This window comes from Lithobates pipiens, unplaced genomic scaffold (genome assembly GCF_037356315.1).
Source record: "Lithobates pipiens isolate NorthernLeopardFrog02 unplaced genomic scaffold, aLitPip1_a1.2 Scaffold_25, whole genome shotgun sequence".
NCBI lineage: Eukaryota > Metazoa > Chordata > Amphibia > Anura > Ranidae > Lithobates > Lithobates pipiens.
In genome coordinates, this window is record NW_027507787.1 from 151860378 (window position 1) to 151880416 (window position 20039).

The window sequence follows — 20039 nt, forward strand, 5'->3', positions numbered from 1 at the left end:
AAAAGTCAGCTGAAGCCCACACACGAGCGGATTGTCCGCTGAAACACTGTTCAGCGAACTAAGTTGGGCAGACAGTCCGCCCGTGTGTACGCGGCCTCACACTCCATAGACATGCTGGTAGGTTAACTGGCTCCTGTCTAAACTGGTCCTAGTATGTGTATGTATGGGAGATAGAGACCTTAGATTGTAAGCTCTTGGGTCGCGTACACACGGGCGGACTGTTCGGCCAACTTTGTTCGTCAAACAGTTTGACAAACAGTCCGCTCAAAATTTGCATGAGCGGACTTGACTACACACGATGAACGAACAGTCCGCTGAAACCGTGCGCGATGACGTGAACGGCACGTACGACGGGACTAGAAAAACGACGTCCTATACACTGCAATGCAACCTTCGGCGTGTAAATTCTTTCTGAGCATGCGCGAGACTTAGTTTGACGAACAAGCCTACACACGAGCGGACTGTCCGCTCAAACCAAGTTTCAGCGGACAGTTTTACGGGATTTCCGAAAAACTTTGTTCGTCAGACTGTCCGCTGAAACTGTCCGCTGAAGCCCACACACGAGCGGACTGTCCGCTGAAACACTGTTCAGCGGACAAAGTTGGGCGAACAGTCCGCCCGTGTGTACGCGGCCTTGGGAGCTGGGACTGGGATGAATATATTTAAAGCTCTGTATTAATTATTAAATTGTCAGCGCTATATAAATGCCTGCAAAAAATATTTTAAAATACTTTATTTAAATGCTTGGCAGATGGACAGTTAAACCCCATGATGATGTCTTCGGTTTCCTGGGTCTACACACCTGTTGTGCCCATTGTGAGGAGTTCCCGCCATCCCTGTACTGAGTACCCAAGTCTACATACATCTGCTGTGCCCATTATGAAGGGTTCCCACAATCCCTGTGCTGAGTTCCTGGGTCTGCACTCGCCGGTTGTGCCCATTATGGGGACATCCCACCATCCGTGTGCTGAATTCCTGGGTCTACACACCTGCTGTGCCCATAATGAGGGCTTTCCACCATTCCTGAGTTAAGTTCCCAGGTGTACACCTGCTATGCCCATTATGAAGTGTCCCCAGCATCCCTGTGTTGAGTTCCTGGGTCTACACACCTGCTGTGCCCATTATGAGGGGTTCTCACATCCCTGTGCTGAGTTCTGGGGTCTACACACCAGCTGTGCCCATTATGAGCGATTCCTACCATCCCTGTGCTTAGTTCCCAGGTGTGTACACCTGCTATACCCATTATGAGCGGTTCCTACCATCCCTGTGCTTAGTTCCAAGGTGTGTACACCTGCTATACCCATTATGAGGGGTTCCCACCATCCATGCACTGAGTTCCCAGGTGTGAACACTGGCCATGCCCATTATGGGGGGTTCCCACCTCCCTGTGCTGAGTTTCTGGGTCTACATACAGCGGCTGTATCCATTATGAGGGGTTCCCACCTCCATGTGCTGAGTTCCCAGGTCTACATACACCTGCTCATAATGAGGGGTTCCCACCATGCCTGAGTTGAGTTCCCTGGTGTGCACACTGGCGATGTCCATTATGATGGGTTCCCACCATCCCTTAGCTGAGTTCCTGGGTCTGTATACCGGCTGTGCCCATTATAAGGGACCTCCACCATCCCTGCATGATTTGTATTTATTTTATATTATTGAGAATATACCATGAGATGCTAGAACATCTCACTGGGAGATCTCACCGTTAAAGTTTCCAAGACATAAAAGCACTCCGCCTGCCAGACTCCACAAATATCTAAAATATCACTTATGGAAATATCACTCATGGATGGACAACCCCTTTAATTCACAAACTGTGTCTGCTGTATGACTCCAGCATGGAACGCTTCATCACATGACCGGCTTTGAACACAAAAGACGTCCTGTCCCCACTCAACCCTACCCATCAATCATCCATGGAGCACACCCCAGGAAGCACTGCAGGATTTTTATGACTTTCTGACATCATCAGTAAACAATGCTGGCCTGCGCGATAACAGACGTGGAACTATTTCTTGCTTATTAGCACACAAGGCGGCGAGCACCTCCCACAGCCAATCACAGCCAGGCTAAGCTGCACATCAGGATACAAAGTAATACTTTACAAAACAAGCACAGAATCTGTTGGCAGAACTCCGCCCCCTATCGCTAACAATGGAAACGTTCGGTTTGACTGAATTGTCAGCAGCACAGGTGGATGGTTAATGGTGCAGCTGCATACAGCTGGGGGGATAGAACACCGCCTGGCCACACTCCAGGTGGGTGGGGTGAAGCCGAGATTCATATTACTAAGACCCGGCTCATGGGAATAGTAAAACAAAAAAAAAAAATGCCAGAAAACTCAATTCCAAGTCAGTTAATTCCCTGCAGGTGTCAGAGCCCGAACAATGCAGAGGGGGGCAACGATTGGAGTAGGCAATGACCACCGCGCTAAGCGAATGTGACATGAAATGTGCAAAACGCGGGTCAACATGGAAATCAGTGTTAAAAACTCAGCGTAAACTGTTAAATACGCAGATAAAATACATATAGGGGGCTGGTTTATCTGCTAAACTAGGATTTACATTTCTTTCCATCCAGCTCTGAGATTTACACAGCTCTGCCACACAGCACAGACCTTACAGGGCAGGAGCCTGGTTTTTCTCTGTTACAGTTCTGTAATGCTCACACTTTAACACTTAATTTAAAATTGACATTAAAGCGGACCTTCAGTCATTTTTTCATCTTTCCATCTATTGAATCTACTGCCCTTGTTTTTTTAACATTGGATAATAAAACATTTTTTTTTCTGCCAGTAAATACCTTATACAGCCCACTTCTTGGTTCTTGTCTGGTAATAAGCCTAGGCTTATGACATCATGCACAGCTCTCTCTCACTCTGTGAGAGTTTGCCAGGAAGGGAGGGGGGATGAGTTATAAGAGTGCCAATAAGAGCTGCAGAGCTGGAGGTGTGCCTCTGTGTAAATGCAGAAAGTGAACAGGCAGCCGCTTCAGCTGCCCTCAGTTAAAATTATTGCAACCAGACTTAATGGAGGGAGATTTCTGCAGTATATTTTGCAAGTACAGAATCACAATATATTTAAAATATTATGCAAAGTGGGTTGAGGGAAGCTTCAGAATGGCAAAGATGTTTTTAATTACAAAAAGCCTTTTGGATCTCTACCTCTTGCCTCACACGCTGATATATTATGGACTGATTAATTGCTGTTGGACAATATGATGAGCTTGTGCCTAATTTTTAAACTTGTGAGTATAAAACTTTTTAGCATTAAAAACAAGAGTTTAAGGATAATGCACTGGTGCACCCTTTCTTTCTTTTTCTTGTGCCACTGTAATACTTGTAGCATTGCAGAGAACAGGAGAGGAGGCAGGCTGAGAGGGCAGGAGCTGCAAGCGGATGATTGGTTGCTAGGACACAGGGTGGTCCTAGCAACCAATCACCAGCATATTAACAAAAAAAGGTTTGGCAGCCCCTGCCATTTGTGCAGACCTGCCCTGTGTAAGGTAGGACTGTGCGTGGGCTGCAAACACTACTGTGAAAGGGAAGGAGGGGTGAGGAAACTGCTATGAAGAGGGTTAAAGGGGCCAAGGACATTTCTATGAAGAGGGGTGAAAGGGGCTATAGACATTGCTATGAAGAGGGTTAAAGGGGCTGACGGACATTGCTATGAAGAGGGTTAAAGGGGCTGACAGGCATTGCTATGAAGAGGGGTGAAGGAGGCTACGGACATTGCTATGAAGAGGGGTGAAGGGGGCTATGGACATTGCTATGAAGAGGGGTGAAGGAGGCTAAGGACACATCTATGAAGAGGGGTGAAGGGGGCTACGGACATTGCTATGAAGGGGAGTGAAGAGGGCTAAGGACATTGCTATAAAGAGGAGTGAAGGGGGCTATGGACATTGCTATGAAGAGGGGTAAAGGGGGCTACAGACATTGCTATGAAGGAGGGTGAAGGGGGCTACGGACATTGCTATGAAGAGGGGCATAGGGGGCTACAGACATTGCTATGAAGGAGGGTGAAGGGAACTAAGGACACTGCTATGAAGAGGGGTGAAGGGGGCTACAGACATTGCTATGAAGGAGGGTGAAGGGGGCTAAGGACACTGCTATGAGGGGGCTTAGGACACTACTATGAAGTGGGGTGAAGGTGGCTAGGGACACTGCTATGAGAAGGCTAAGGACAATGCTATGAAGGGGGGTAAAGAGGACTAAGGACACTGCTATGAAGAGGGGTGAAGGTGGCTAAGGACACTCCTATTAACAGGGGTGAAGTGGGCAATGGGCATTGCTATGAAGGGGGCTACGGACACTGGTATGAAGGGGGGTGAAGGGGGCTAAGGACACTGATATGAAGGGGACTAAGGACACTGCTATGAAGAGGGGTGAAGTGGGCAATGGACATTGCTATGAAGGGGGGGTGATGGGGGTTATGCACACTGCTATGAAGGGGGGTGATGGGGGCTATGGACACTGCTATGAATGGGGCTACGAACACTGCTATGAAGACGTTTGAAGAGGCTAAGGACGCTACAATGAAGGGAGCTGAGGACACTGCTATGAGGGGGTCTACGAACACTGCTATGAAGGAGAGTGAAGGGGGCTACAGACACTACTATGAAGGGGGGGCTTTGCCATAAAGGGGACTACTGTGACCTAAAGGGGGGCCTGGGACAGGGTGGGGGAAACTATGACACAAAGGGAGAGATTGAGACATGGGGGGGGGGGGGGTGACTGTGACGTGAAGGGGGGACTGAGGACACTGATGTAAGGAGTAGACTGTGATATAAATATGGGGGGCTGTGATGTGAAGGATCTAAGTTGTCACACTAGCATGAGATTCAGGCCTCTGCTGGAAGAAAGTTTTACTGACCGGATCTCCATGAATTTTAATTCAATAGCCTTGTTCTATAGGATTTTAGTGGTTTGGTTTATATTTACTTACATGTAAATAAATCAATAAATAAATAAAAAGGAACTTTCTACAATCACCTTACATTTACATTAAAAGACACAAACTTTCCAGGCAGCCACCATCCAGAATGTCTTAGTATTTTGTACCCTGCTGTAAAACCTTACTCATCCTAAAAGTACCAACCTTTCAAATGAAATGTGGTTTATACGGGGCTATTAGGAGCAAAAGTCACCCGGTGAGTCATTGTTGGTGAATTCTTTGTTACAAAAGCCAAGCTGGTTATAAAAACAAACATTTATCTATTGTTACAATGTAGCAAATTTTCTTATTTCTACACAAAGTATGGCAGATACAGTAGCACACAAGATACTACATCACATACTACAGAGACCCAAACAATAAAGAGCAATGAACACAGAATGTATGAAAGAGGAGTAAAGTAAACATAGTGGGGTTTTTTCACTTTGAAGGGTCAGTCCACCTCAAACAGATAAAACTATTTTTGGTGATGCTGAAGAATTGAGCCACTTAACAGTTTATTTTATATCCTTAAATCTCTGTAATGAGATTATTGTGCCAAGTTCCTGGGTCTGCACACCTGCTGTGCCAATTATTAGGGATCACCACCATACTTGAGTCGGGTTCCTAGGTTTGCACACCTGCAATGCTATGCCCATTACAAGGGGTTCGTACCATCCCTATGCTAAGTTCCCAGGTCTGTATACCTTCTGTGCCCATTATTAGGAGTCCCCACGACGTTGGGTTCCTGGGTCTATACACCTGCTGTGTCTATTCAGGGGGGAAGCCCATCATCCTTGGGCCGAGTTCCTGGGTCTGCACACCTGCCGTTTACATAATGAGGGGTTCCCACCATTCCTCTACAGAATTTCCAGGTCTACACACCTGTCGACCATTATCCCTGCACATAGTTCCAAGTTCCATACACCTGCCGTGCCCACCATTTCTTTGCTTAAATCCTGGATCTTCACACCTATTCTGCCCATTACAGGGGGTTCTCATCCCCTCTGTGCTTAATGCCTGGGTCTGTACACTTGTTGTCCCATTATCAGGGGTAACCACCATCCCTACACATAGGCCCTAGGTTTGTACACCTGCTGCGCCCACTATATGTGTCTCCCATCATACTGTGTAGAATTCTAAGGTTTGTACACCTATTATACCCTATTCGAAAGGTTCATCAGTCCTAACTGAGGTGTACATAATCAAAGCACCCATTATTAGGGGCTCCCACCATCTATGCTGGAGTTAATTTGTTTTATAATATAGAGACTGTACCAAGCTGGAGTGCATAAAGGTTGGTTGGGACAGAGCCAGGGAGATCTTTCTACCAACTTACATAATGGCCAGCTGATGTTCCAGCCTACCAGACTCCAGACTTTTGGTTGGAATGACCCCTTAAGCTGGCACTAGTCAAAGATTATTGGCTTTTCAATTTCAATTACATAAAATGCATGCAAGACATGTCATTTTCCCACTTCCCTATAAGTCTGAAATAATTAACTCCTTTCTTTTTTCATATAAGTGTTTAATTGGCTATCAGTACCAGTATAACATGTTGTGGCCATGAAAGGCATTTAGTATATACTTCAGTGGTTTTAAGCCTATTTGGGGTAAGGCTCATACATACAAGCCTTAAACAGACATTATCACTATATATATCTCCTATGTCTCCTGAAGAAGCTAGTTGGTAATCCATGAAATGTGTTGGGAATATCCTCATCACAACTTCTGAATCCAACATTTATAAAATAAATATTCTCATTTACAGTGCAGTGGTGATCTACACTGCATATGACTGCAATATGGTTATTATATTTGAATTGGCTTGATGCCATTGGGGTCTTTGTAGATTAATTTTATATTTTAATGGCTACTGTGTAAGTAATAAACAACTACTTTTACAATATGTGTTTTTTTATTTTGATGCTTGATTTAGTTTCTTAAAAAAACGGTTCTAGGTATGAAAGTTGTTGATCTTGCCATAGCTGTTCAGACATCATCTAGGGAAGCCTTACTCTGCTTTCTTACTCCTGCAGAACCCATGAAATACCCATGAAATACCCAAGACCTTGGGGAACCAAAAAAACAATTCATTGGTGGGTCAGTGAGAATAATACGCCCCTTACAATAATGGTCAAAATGCCACCCTTACTGAAAATGTCATTGGTGTCATGCATCTGGCTCTGCCAAGTTGTGTTGGCCCTGGAAATATAAAGGCATCATCAAATGGGAGATCAATCAACCACAGCTCAAGGAACCCTTAGCAATCTCTGGAGGCACCCCAGGTTTCCAATGAACCCTGGTTCAGAATGGCTGATCTAGGGTCCCCTTTTATACTATATGGGAATGAGTTTGTAGACATTTGTATTTATATCTGTTGGGAGTCCAGTTCCAAAACCATGAGCATTAATATGGAGCTTGACTTTTCTTTGTGGCTATAACATTCTCCAGTCTCCTGGGAACCCTTTAAATAAGATTTTGAAGTGTGTCTCGGGACATTTATGAAGCCTAACTTTGTGCACTGGCATAGTCATGCTGGAACAGAAAAGCGCCTTCACCAAATTATTACCACAAGGCCGTATCTGACCAATAGTCTAAAATGTCTTTTTATGTTTTAGCCTTCAATAGAAACACCTTAACTAAAGAATTTGGACCGGTCCATGTTTTGACACTAGAGTCATTCCTGGATTGAGATGCCGGTTTATTGATGACATATTTATGTAAATCTTTATGTTGGTTTTCACAAATGTCTGAGATGTATAAGTCCCTGCTACAGCCTCACCTTGTGACATGCTAAATAAATACAATGATGCACTCTGATTACTGCAGGGGAGAGGAGACTGAGTAAACACTTTCTCCTGCCTGCAGCAGACTGATGACATCATCTCAGCCTAGTCACTAACTGTAACGTAATAGTTTTTAAATGTTAAAGGGTGGAGAGTTCTTGGAAAAATAATACTGTTGCTGAATATTGTGACATGTCAGGAGTTTATTGAAAGTTTGGCCCACCTGAATCTAGGCTTCCACTTGATAAAACTGGAAAACAGCAAAGTTTGGTGCCGATTTTGATATTTTTGGCCAGCTCCTTAACCTGCCTAAGGATGCTTTAAAGCATGGTAGGCTGTCAAAGCCCACCGTGATCCCCACCATGACCTAGTATTGCAAGTTTCCGCAGTATTTGCTTGCCATCATCTACAATGGTGGACAAATGATTATAGAATTCAGGAGCCAGTGGGCCCAATAAAGGAGCCAGCAATCAATTTTACAGAACAAGGAATCACCTCTGGGCCTGTGCACTCACTGGCGACCTAGCTTCTAGCATTTGTCCAACCCTGAGGTAAAGGTGCAGACAGAGATGGAGAAAGTTCTTTTTTGAAAAGGACAATGAGGGCTCTTCAGAATGAATGACATACAGAGATATTGTTAGTACGCTTTGAAAAAAGCATGCAAGGTTATAACATCACTCCACTGTACCATGAAAATAAAACCACCACTTTGCGTCTGGTCATACACCAAAGATGCGGTACCTCATGCACACACACAGGCACTCTGTGATCACCGTCATTTGTTTATAAGCAATGGCAGAGTCCAGGGAGCAGATAAAGGTTAGCTACAGAGCAAACATCGACTTCGATTACTTCCCATAGCAACAAGCCTATTCAGAATATGTCCTACCTGCATCAAAGGACTGCAACAAGAGGCTAAATGGAGGTCTAGCGGCACATTCACGCACTAAGATGAAGAAGAGACTGGCATCAGCAAGTGAATGCAACGCTTACATTACATGCACAATTAAAAGCAATTTACACTTAATACCCTTATCTTATATAGCTAAACCCGAAAACAAAATAATAAATAAATAAATAAAAAGAAAAGAACATGAGAAACAATAATAAAGAAAAGGAAAAAAGGGGAGGGGGGGTTCAAGACAAAAAAAAAGAAGCAGAATGCAATTAGGCAATCATTAATTTGCTTGGGGGTTACCGTCATAGAAAGGGGCGTTAGGACTGTCATCTTGAGTACAAGAGATCGAGGACTAGTGATGGAGGGAGGGGGAAGGGACGTTGGATGGATTATCCTTGGTACCATACTCAAGTTCAAAGTAAAGACAAACATAAATGTTAACAACGGAAACATAACAAACAAAACAAACAAAAAAAGGAATGAGCTGAACGTTTGGTGACACCTTGCATTCTCAGAGGTGATCAAAAATGGTGGACAACCAGCTTGGGTCACTCATAGCTACAACCTCAGAATGACAGCTTGACAAAACCTCTATCCAAAACCTGTCGGACTACTTGGAAAAAATAAAACAAAGGGGTTGGCTTGAAAATGTAAAGTACCATAAAATGACCATTGTACCAAAAAATGTCCAATGAGAGATTGTATGAAAACATTTTTTGTCTTTGAAATAAACATTGTTTTTTGTTGCATTCATTCAAATACATAAAGTCCTATGCCGTAAAAGGTTACGCAACTAGGTGGCTGTTGTGGTGGCAAATAACATGGTGGATGGATGACATGTGGGATTATTCACAGCAAAAAGCATTTCAATACTGCACATCGCCAAAAGATTTCAAGTAGTGACGAGCTTGGGCTCGCTCCCCACCAAAGCTCATCCTTTATTTTACGGAACGCACTATAAAAGGAAACACACTTTATGGCCAAAAGCTTGTGGGCACTTTTGGCCATACAAGTAGACATGATGGTCATGTGTCCACAAATGTATGGTCATAAAGTACATATCAACAATAATTAAAGGGAAATGCGTTGTGACTTTGTACATCATTTATTAGGATCTGGACTTAAAAAGAAGTATGAATAATTTTTTTAGTCAAGTAAATCAAGTCAGGTCAATTAGACAAAGCAAGTAGGCAGCTTCTGCTGTGTTGTCTTTTTAGAAAACCAATAGTGCTCTGGGAATTCAGTATCTTGAAAATTCCTAGGTTTTCAATAGTCTTAGTCTAGCCCCAGAATCTCACTGGAAAACAATGACTTGCCGGGAGGGCCTGAAGAAAGTGAGGCAGCTTGGAGTAGCTGTAGACTGGCAGCCATTGGGCTGCTCAGTGGAAACAGCTGATTAGTTGGGGTTCCGAGAGGTAGTTCATAAATCACCCATGGGGGAAGATGAGGGGAGGGGGTCAGTAGAGAGAGAAGGCTTCATCTCCCTAAACCTTAAAACCTTTACAAAATGAAACATTTCATGGTTAGGGATCTGGACTAAAAACTATTAAAAAAAATGATGTAAACAAGTTTTAAAATGTACAAAAATAAATAAAAAATAAAATTAACCCAAAGCCATAATCATTTTACTTCTCCATGGATGATTGATGATGTCCTAAGCACCCTACCTGATCAGTTGCTTCAACAGAGCAACCCAGTGGCTACTCCAAGCTGTCACACCATCTTCTCCAAGGTCTCCTTAGATTCTGGAGCTAGACTGAGCCTAAAGCCTGGTACACACTACTAGGGTTTTTTTTTTTGTTCAACTCAGCGGACTGAATAAAAAAAAAAAAACTGACAGCTCCGGTAAGAGCCACTATACTAACTATCCAATGTTAGTGCAGTAATCTTCTCTGCTGTTCTATCATGTTCTGATAGAGGGATAGCCCCCCTCACCAGATCACTCCGGTCAGTGCTCTCAGCCATTGATTGAGAGCGTTGATTGGGAGCCCATGGGCAGATCTTCTTTAGGTCATGCACTATTCGGACGGCCTCTGACAGACCGGCTGTAGTACACAGGGCCTGAATGTCAGATGACAATCCGTGTGTACTAGGTTTTAATGGCATGTTGTTAAGCCTAGTACACACACGGGTCAAATGTCAAGCGACATCATCCAACATTCGGCCCATGTGTATGCCAGCTGGTCCGACAGAAGGTGTTTTGAAAGTACATCTAGAGGTCCCTTTGTTTTGGACCTCTGCCTAACCAAAGCCATTTCCATTTCACATCATAGAATAATTCTGCACCATGAATCCATGTTTGACTCCAGCACCTCCTACCTTCTGTCTCCTAAGCTGGCGGTGGCAACCCATGTACACTGGCTGCTGAACTGGACCAACTGCCATAGAAATCAAACTCATCCACTTCTGTAATAAGAAGCTTCTCCATAATATTAAAGCTGGCCATACATTAGTAGGTTTTCAAACAAAGTTTAGTATGAAAAGTCTCATCAGTACATTTGATGATTTGACAAATGTCATAGGAAAGTCTTTTGAATCGAATACTCAATTTTGGACTGAATGGACTTTTCAGAACAAACACCACATTCACTGTTGGAAATTTGTTGGAGTAAAAAAATTCAGTCCTGCGCTTTCAAATTTTCTTGTTGCTGTGTTCATAAAAGTACGTTGACCCCACTAATGGTTAGAAAATTGAACAGACATTACTAAAACATTCCTAAAACTAACATTCCTTATCATATGGTATGATTTTGGCCAGATTTTATCCACCCTTTCTCTGGGTTGATCTTCAGGTGTATCCCTTGAAGCCCTTTCAACCAGAAATTTTATGTGACCATTGATAGTCAAAAGCATCAAAAGTCACCAGCATTCCAGTACTTCGTACCCTATTGAAGGCATACTTGTCTTCAGATATGGAGCTATAACTTCAGATATGAAGCTAATACCTTCAAATATAGAGCTATACCTCCAGAGATGGAGCTATACCTTCAGATATGGAGTTATATTTTCAGATATAAAGCTATACGTTCAGATATAGAGCTATACCTTCAGATATGATAATATACATTCAGACCACTGTCTCATACGTATGGGCAGCTTAATAAAAACCTATGGCAGTTTTAAAGTATAACAGCTAGTCTACAGGACCAGAAGATACCTGTATGTACCCGTATTTATTATCCAAAGTGTACCAGCAATATGCAAATATCAACTTTCAGCACTTAGGAGGCAAGGGGGTGAACAGTGAACAACCTACATTTGATTGCCTCTATACTTTCCAGGAGATAAGTAACAGCACATCTAAGGTATCTGAGGCCAGCTTTCATTTTTTAGACCTGCTACAATCACCAACATTGCTAACAAGTGGCAAGAAAACATGACTGAGCACATCAGACAGAAAACTCAGCATTTATTTTGGTGATACAAGTGGTTTTGGGATAACCATCATCAACCTCAGGAACAGCAAAACCCTTCTACAAATCCTTGTAGCGGCAGTGGGAACTGCTCACTTTACCCAAGTGGATAAGGTTGACACAGTGTTTCATGGCAGACCATTGTCTGCAGTATGGGGAAGGCATGATTACTACTGTCTGTCTCATTTTACTCAAGATGTCAATGTAATAATTAACGCAAGATTCTGTTTGCTCCTTAAATAAGTCTACTTTCCTTCTGCCATCTTGAATATCACTATTAAACCTTGAAGGACTACACAACCTCTAACACTGCCCACACAGTTAGGATTGTTTTTCCATTTCAATCATCGATACCGAAAATGACAATTTCTTCATGAACTAAAACATTATCAAACAATCATATTTAAAAAAAAAAAAAATTTAAAACAGGAAACTTGGTAAACGTGTTGCAGCATTTCTGAGACCCTTATCTTTGTTATCAGACAACCACACAAATACATGTGTGAAACTTAGTAAGAGCTGTGGACATGATACTCATAGCCAATGTCACCAGAAACTGCTGCTGGGTGGTTGAATCTTGCATTGTCTTCTTGTATCTTTCAGGGACCCCAGTTGCAATATATTCCCACCAGGATCCCTGGTCTAACCCAACTTCTGTGGCCTTTATAAACCCCAGTGATGGTGTCACGCTTCCCCAATGGATTCTTCCTAAGGTAGAATAAACTCACCATTGGTGACCCCAGTGGGGGAGAGTAACATCTTCATTGGGTTTTATAGGAGGGACTTCGAAACAAACTACTACAGGGAAATCTCATTGCGGTGGGCAGTGGAACAGACTCAAACCACTGGGGGGACCTCACCATTGTGGGAGGGGCAGAGACACAAACCATTGGAGAGAAATGTCACCATTGTGGGAGGGAGAGAGACTCAAACCACTGGGGGAAACCTCACCATTCTGGCAGGGGCCCAGACACAAGCTATTGGAGGGAAATCTCACCATTGTGGTGGGGTAGAGACAAAAACTACTGTGGGAAAATCTCTCCACTGAGGGAGGGGCAGAGACACAAACTACTGCAGAAAATCTCATCATTATGGGAGGGGCAGGGCCACAAAATATTGCCGGAAATTCCACAATTGTGGGAGGGGGAGAGGCTCAAACCACTGGGGGAAATATCACCATTGTGGGAGGGGCAGAGACACAAACTACTGGAGGCAAACCTCCCCATTGTGGGGAGGAAGGGACATAAACTACAGCAGGAAATCTCATCTTTATGGGTGGGGCAGAGACACAAACTACTTCAGGGAAGTCATGCCATTGTGGGAGGGGCAGAGACACAAATGACTATGTGTAAGCCTCCTTATTGTGGGAGGGGCAGAGACACAAAATACTGCAGGGAAATCTCCTCATTGTGGGAGAGGAAGAGATACAAACTACTGCAAAAAATATCTCACCATTGTAGGAGGGGCAGAGACACAAACTACTGCAGGAAAATTCTAACTTTATAGACTCTTATACAGATATTCCATCTGAACAAAACATTAAACCTTAAAATAAAAGGATGGTGGGGAAAGGAGAGGCAGAAGGTTAGGGGACCAGAAGGACATTTCCTCTAAAACACAGTGAGGGTAATATTGAAGAAGACGGTGTGAATCCAGACAAAATGGCTCCAAGGACAGTCTGCCTTGCTCTGCAGAGGCGCTCCGGGGGGTGTAGGTGGGGAGGGGGGTTTGGATAGGAACAGAAATCCAATTTGAGGAATTATGGTGTCTTCATACTGTTCTGAGCAAAGACAGGCCCTTTTGTCCCTGGAACAGGCCCAGAGGAAACTGATTCTGGTTGTTACAGAGAAACAGCGTACGTGAAACAAGAGTTCAAACTTGATTAACTGGTGTTGGAATTATACTGGGGCAGTTCCAGAAAGAGTATAATAGTCAAAATTAAGAACACATGGCCCCTTTCCCTGCAAAGCACAGGGACGCCGAATTCACAGGAACATAAAATAGGGCTCCGCAGACCACAAAAAAAACTAATAACGCCACGCCACGCAACAAACAAACACAACAATGAGCACACAGCCCTGTGATTGATAAAACCTCGCATGTGGAAGATGGAAGGTCTGGATAGCGTCTCACAAAGACGTCTCATTGTTATTTATGCTTTGGAAAAGCCTGCATTAAGGATGTGTGACTGTAAAACACAATTGCTAGAATAACCCTGAATGTGTATTGTAATCTACGCAGCAACAATGTATCACCGTGACATACCCCCACCCCACACTGACCCCCCCGCCTACCCCCAGATATATATGAGGCTATAATAGAGGTACCAAGATACAAGTATAAGGTCCCAGCAATTGTATTTATATAATTCAAGACATCTGATTGTACAAACATGAGATTCCATGGGGAAGGACTCCCTTCATAAACTTATCCTCCACCTCCAGGTGTATGTTATATTTATTGATATATATTTGTGTTCTGTGTTATGGAACGTTTCAAATTACACATTCAGCTCCTATTGTGACATCACTGCCATTAAAATAAATGTTATATTTTAGGGAGAATATAAGAGCCTCGGGCACCGGTTCAAATCCCAACCAGGACAAAATCTGGGACCTGGATGACATCACTGCTCTCCAGATATAATTTATATTATAGAGTGATGACATCAACGATCTCCAGATATAAGTTATATTATTCAGAAGTGACATTACCATTCTCCAGATATGAGTTATAGTATACAGGAGTGACATCACCACTCTCTCGATAGAAGTTATATTATACAGGAGTGACATCACCGCTCTCCAGATATAAGATATATTATATTACACAGGAGTGACATCATCGCTCTCCAGATATAAGATATATTATATTACACAGGAGTGACATCACCGCTCTCCAGATATGTTAAATTATACAGGAGTGACATCACCCCTCTCCAGATATACAGCATCTCACAAAAGTGAGTACACCCTTCACGTTTCTGTAAATATTTTATTATATGTTTTCATGAGATAACACTGAAGAAATGACACTTTGCTACAATATAAAGTAGTGAGTGTACAACTTGTATAACAGTGTAAATTTGCTGTCCCCTCAAAATAATTCAACAGCAACAAAAGTCAGTACACCCCAAAGTGAAGATGTCTAACTTGGGACCAAAGTGTCAATATGTTGTGTGGCCATCATTATTTTCAAGAGCTGCCTCAACCCCCTTGGGCATGGAGTTCACCAGAGCTTCACAGGTTGCCACTGGAGTCCTCTTCCACTCCTCAATGACGACATCACGGAGCTGGTGGATGTTAGAGACCTTGCACTCCTCAGCCTTCCATTTGAGGATACCCCACAGATGCTCAATAGGGTTTAGGTCTGGAGACATGCTTGGCCAGTCCATCACCTTTACCCTCAGCTTCTTTAGCAAGGCAGTGGTAGTCTTGGAGGTGTGTTTGGGGTCGTTATGTTGGAATACTGCCCTGCGGCCCAGTCTCCGAAGGGAAAAGACCATGTCACACTACATGTTGACATTCATGGTTCCCTCAATGAACTGTAGCTTCCCAGTGCCGGAAGCACTCATGCAGCCCCAGACCATGACACTCCCACCACCATGCTTGACTGTAGGCAAGACACACTTGTCTTTGTACTCCTCACCTGGTTGCCGCCACACATGCTTGACACCATCTGAACCAAATAAGTTTATCTTGGTCTCATCAGACCACAGGACATGGTTCTAGTAATCCATGTCCTGAGTCTGCTTGTCTTCAGCAAATTGTTTGCAGGCTTTCTTGTGCATCATATTTAGAAGAGGTTTCCTTTTGGGAGGAAAGTCATGCAGACCAATTTGATGCGTTGTGCGGCGTATGGTCTGAGCACTGACAGGCTGACCCCCCACCCCTTCAACCTCTGCAGCAATGATGGCAGCACTCATATGTCTATTTCCCAAAGACAACCTCTGGATATGACACTGAGCATGTGCACTCAACTTCTTTGGTCAACCATGGGAGGCCTGTTCTGAGTGGAACCAGTCCTGTTAAACCACTGTAGGGTCTTGGCCACCATGCTTCAGCTCAGTTTCAGGGTCTTGGCAATCTTCTTATAGCCTAAGCCATCTTTATGTAGAGCAATAATTATTTTTTTCAGATACTCAGAGAGTTATTTGCCACGAGGTGCCATGCTTAACTTCCAGTGACCAGTATGAGAGAGTGAGAGCGATAACACCAAATTTAACATACCTGCTCACCATTCACACCTGAGACCTTGTAACACTAACGAGTCACATGACACCGAAGAAAATGAAAATGGCTAATTGGGCCCAATTTGGACATTTTCACTTAGGGGTGTACTCACTTTTGTTGCCAGCGGTTTAGACATTAATGGCTGTATGTTGAGTTATTTTGATTGAACAGCAAATTTACACTGTTATACAAGCTGTACACTCACTACTTTACATTGTAGCAAAGTGTAATTTCTTCAGTGTTGTCACATGAAAAGATAGAAGAAAATATTTACAAAAATGTGAGGGGTGTACTCACTTTTGTGAGATACTGTAAGTTATATTATACATATCATTAGGACAGTATATTACAAGACTTCCAATGTGATAAAGTGTATCCAGAACAGAACACAATCCATGCTGCAGAGCAGTCACTGTATCATATAGTAGCTTATGTAAATTGTAACACTGACAAAGTATCACAGATACACACACTATGTGAATGACAATGAATAGAATATCTATGTGGCGTACAGACGTAAGAGGCACACATGGCACCCGACATATAGCCTCTAAACCCATTTCTGCTCTCTACCAATGACCACACACTGTCACATAGAGAAATGATTGTCCTGGTGACATTTCAGAACAATAGCCTGGCCTATCAGTGGACAGGCAATGACAGATGTCAGAGAAATGCTTGCTCTACCCATATACACATGGGGGTGGATTTTCTGAAGGCAAATAGACTGTGTACTTTGCAAGTACGTTTGCTCCAGAGCTTAGTAAATGAAGTAAAGCTCTGCTGACTTCAATCACTTTTTACTGCGATTTTGCAATAATTTTACCACGATTTTAACCACAATTTTACCGCGCTCATGGTGTGTTTTTCACAGGTCATGTGACTCAAAAACTCCATCAAAAATGTAACACGAGTGCGTTATTGATGCGTTTTCAATGCATTTCAAAGGGAAGGAGCGTTTTTGGTGCGTTTTTTTAACTGACCAAAAATGCAACAAGCAAGATGTGCAACACCAAAACGGAAGTGCAACGGACCAGTGTGCAGACATACATAGAATTTAAAGGGATGCAATTTCTTGAGCTTTTCTTGCGCTAAAGGGGCCTATAATGGCCGACAAATTCATACTCAAATATAATACAGTTTTATATATATATATATATATATATATATATATATATATATATATATATATATGAAAATTTGGTGCTGAAATGGAAGCCAAAAATGTCCGTTATATATATATATTGGTGCATCTCTAGTATGTATTAACCAGTTGCCAACTGGCGCACACCGATATACGTCAGCACAATGGCAGCGGTGGGCAAATGGGTGTACCTGTACGTCCCCTTTAAGAGCAGGGGATAGCAGGCGCGCGCCCGCGATGTACAGCGTGACCATGCCTGCGGGACCGGCAGATTCGATGTCCGTCGTTCTCCTGGGGATTGTGTCATGGAGCCTCAGAACGGGGAAGTGCATATGTAAACAAGGCACTTCCCCCTTCTAGCTTGTGTCATGACAGAGATCAATGCTTCCTGTCATTGAGAGCAGTGATCGCTGTCATGTGACTAGTAGCCCACCCCCCCAGTTAGAATCACTCCCTAGGACACACGTAACCCTTTGATCGTCCCCTAGTGGTTAACCCCTTCCCTGCCAGTGTCATTTACACAGTAATCAGTGCATTTTTATAGCACTGATCCCTGTATAAATGACAATGGTCCCAAAATAGTGCCAAAAATGTCCGATGTGTCTGCCATAATGTCGCAGTCTCCAAAAAACAAAATCGCAGATTGCTGTTATTACTACTACAAAAAAACTAATAAAAATGCCATAAAACTATCCCCTATTTTGTAGACGCTATAACTTTTGTGCAAACCAATCAAAATACGCTTATTGCGATTTTGTTTACCAAAAATATGTAGAAGAATACATATTGGCCTAAACTGAGGGGAAAAAATAGCTTTGTTTTTTTTAAATTGACTTTTTTTTTTGTTTATAGCGCAAAAAATAAAAACCGCAGAGGTGATCAAATACCACCAAAAGAAAGCTCTATTTGTGGGAAAAAGAGGACGGCACGGCCGCACAATTGTCAGTTAAACAGACGCAGTGCCATATCGCAAAAAGTGCTCTGGTCAGGAAGGGGATAAATCTTCCGGGGCTGAAGCAGTTAAAGTAAACCATGCTCCCCTACAACACTTTGTGATCATACCAAGGGACCATTAACAGTAATACCTTAAGGTCAACTTGGATTCTGGAGATCTCCCAAGTAGAACTGCCTAAACTGCTAGCCTGCATTGATTGGCACAGACCAAAGGGGTGGTGTCATTGTCTGTTTTTTTACATAACTTTTTATAGACCCAGTGATCTCCTCACATATACACTGTACATATATACTGTATATATACTGTACTGTACATACTGTATACTGTACATTTAAAATATGTCACTCAGAAGGAGTGGGCGTTCTTAACAAAGCTGCATTTGCCCGCAGACTGCCATAGAGAACCCCCACATGTGATGCTAATATCGAAAGAACTGACATCCAATGAATGAAAGGGGAGGGCCAGAGACAGGCGATGGAGGAAAGTCTAGATCAGGGATATGCAATTAGCGGACCTCCAGCTGTTGCAGAACTACAAGTCCCATGAGGCATAACAAGACTCTAACAGCCACAAGCATGACACCCAGAGGCAGAGGCATGATGGGACTTGTAGTTTTGCAACAGCTGGAGGTTCGCTAATTGTCTAGATGATGCTGGGCATCCTCCAGCCAGGAAATTAGGTGGGCTCTCTCTGACTTGCTGCAGCTTTTATTGCACACTGTGAGAAGCTCACAGTGTGCAGTGAAATCAGATTAAGCCATTTAAGTCCAAGGGAGGAGCCTGTACAACTGTGCAAGACTGAAAGGAAAGACCGGAGTTCAACTTTAGACACTTTAAGTATCCTAAGAAGATATCAAAACAATACCTGGAAATACAAATTGGAATGACAAGGAGGAAACAAACATATAGCGACTTCCACGAAATGCAGGCCACACCGCCCCGTGTGAGCGGAGACATGTGGGGGGCTTTCAGACACTGCCGCTCGGAGCTGCACTGTACATGGAGATTTCCTGGGAAAGTCAATATAATCTGCTTTTAATTAGCCGTCGGTATTGAATGCGGTTGGGGAGACGGATCAACATTCTTCAATCATAAAATCTTTTCTTTCCAGCTACAAGATCCTTCCGTAACCCGGCGCAGAACTCACAAATATACCATCCGTGTACGTTCATCTCACAATTCCCAAATCTTTCCAGAAAAAAAATGATCCTTTTCCCATCTTTATTCTGGCATTTAACACTGAAACACTCCGCTATAAATACAGGAAGTTTTCAGGGGGGTCGTAAATTTAGAGGATTTTCCATACGGGACGCAGCGGCAGCATGCCGAGCGCACGTGCCATGTCTATAATTGTACCGGGACGTATCTCATGTACATTCCAGCAATATCACAAGATACCGTTTCCGCTCTGGTCCAATACATTCTCACAAATGCAACGGTTATCCCTGCACTCGAGACCAGACTTTTTAAAGAGATCTATTTTGGAATTCCAAATTTACAGATTATATATAAATATAAATATATATATATATATATATATATATATATATATATATACACACACACACATACATATACATACACACACACATACACAGTGGGGAGAACAAGTATTTGATACACTGACAATTTTGCAGGTTTTCTTACTTACAAAAGTCTGTAATTTTTATCATAGGTA

The 20039-nt window shown here is 43.0% G+C and overlaps 1 protein-coding gene across 32 annotated transcripts in view; it reads right to left on the reverse strand.

Annotated features, from left to right (window-relative positions):
* Positions 1-20039, reverse strand: part of TCF7L2 (transcription factor 7 like 2) — a 278489-nt gene that overhangs the window by 172040 nt on the left and 86410 nt on the right. For 21 of the 32 annotated variants that reach the window (XM_077455005.1, XM_077455001.1, XM_077455003.1 and 18 more), the window contains exon 4: positions 8610-8666. The exons of the other annotated variants lie outside the window; for them this stretch is intronic. In XM_077455005.1, coding sequence (XP_077311131.1) covers positions 8610-8666 — 57 coding nt within the window. The remainder of the gene's footprint in view (positions 1-8609; positions 8667-20039) is intronic. 32 annotated transcript variants of the gene reach the window in all.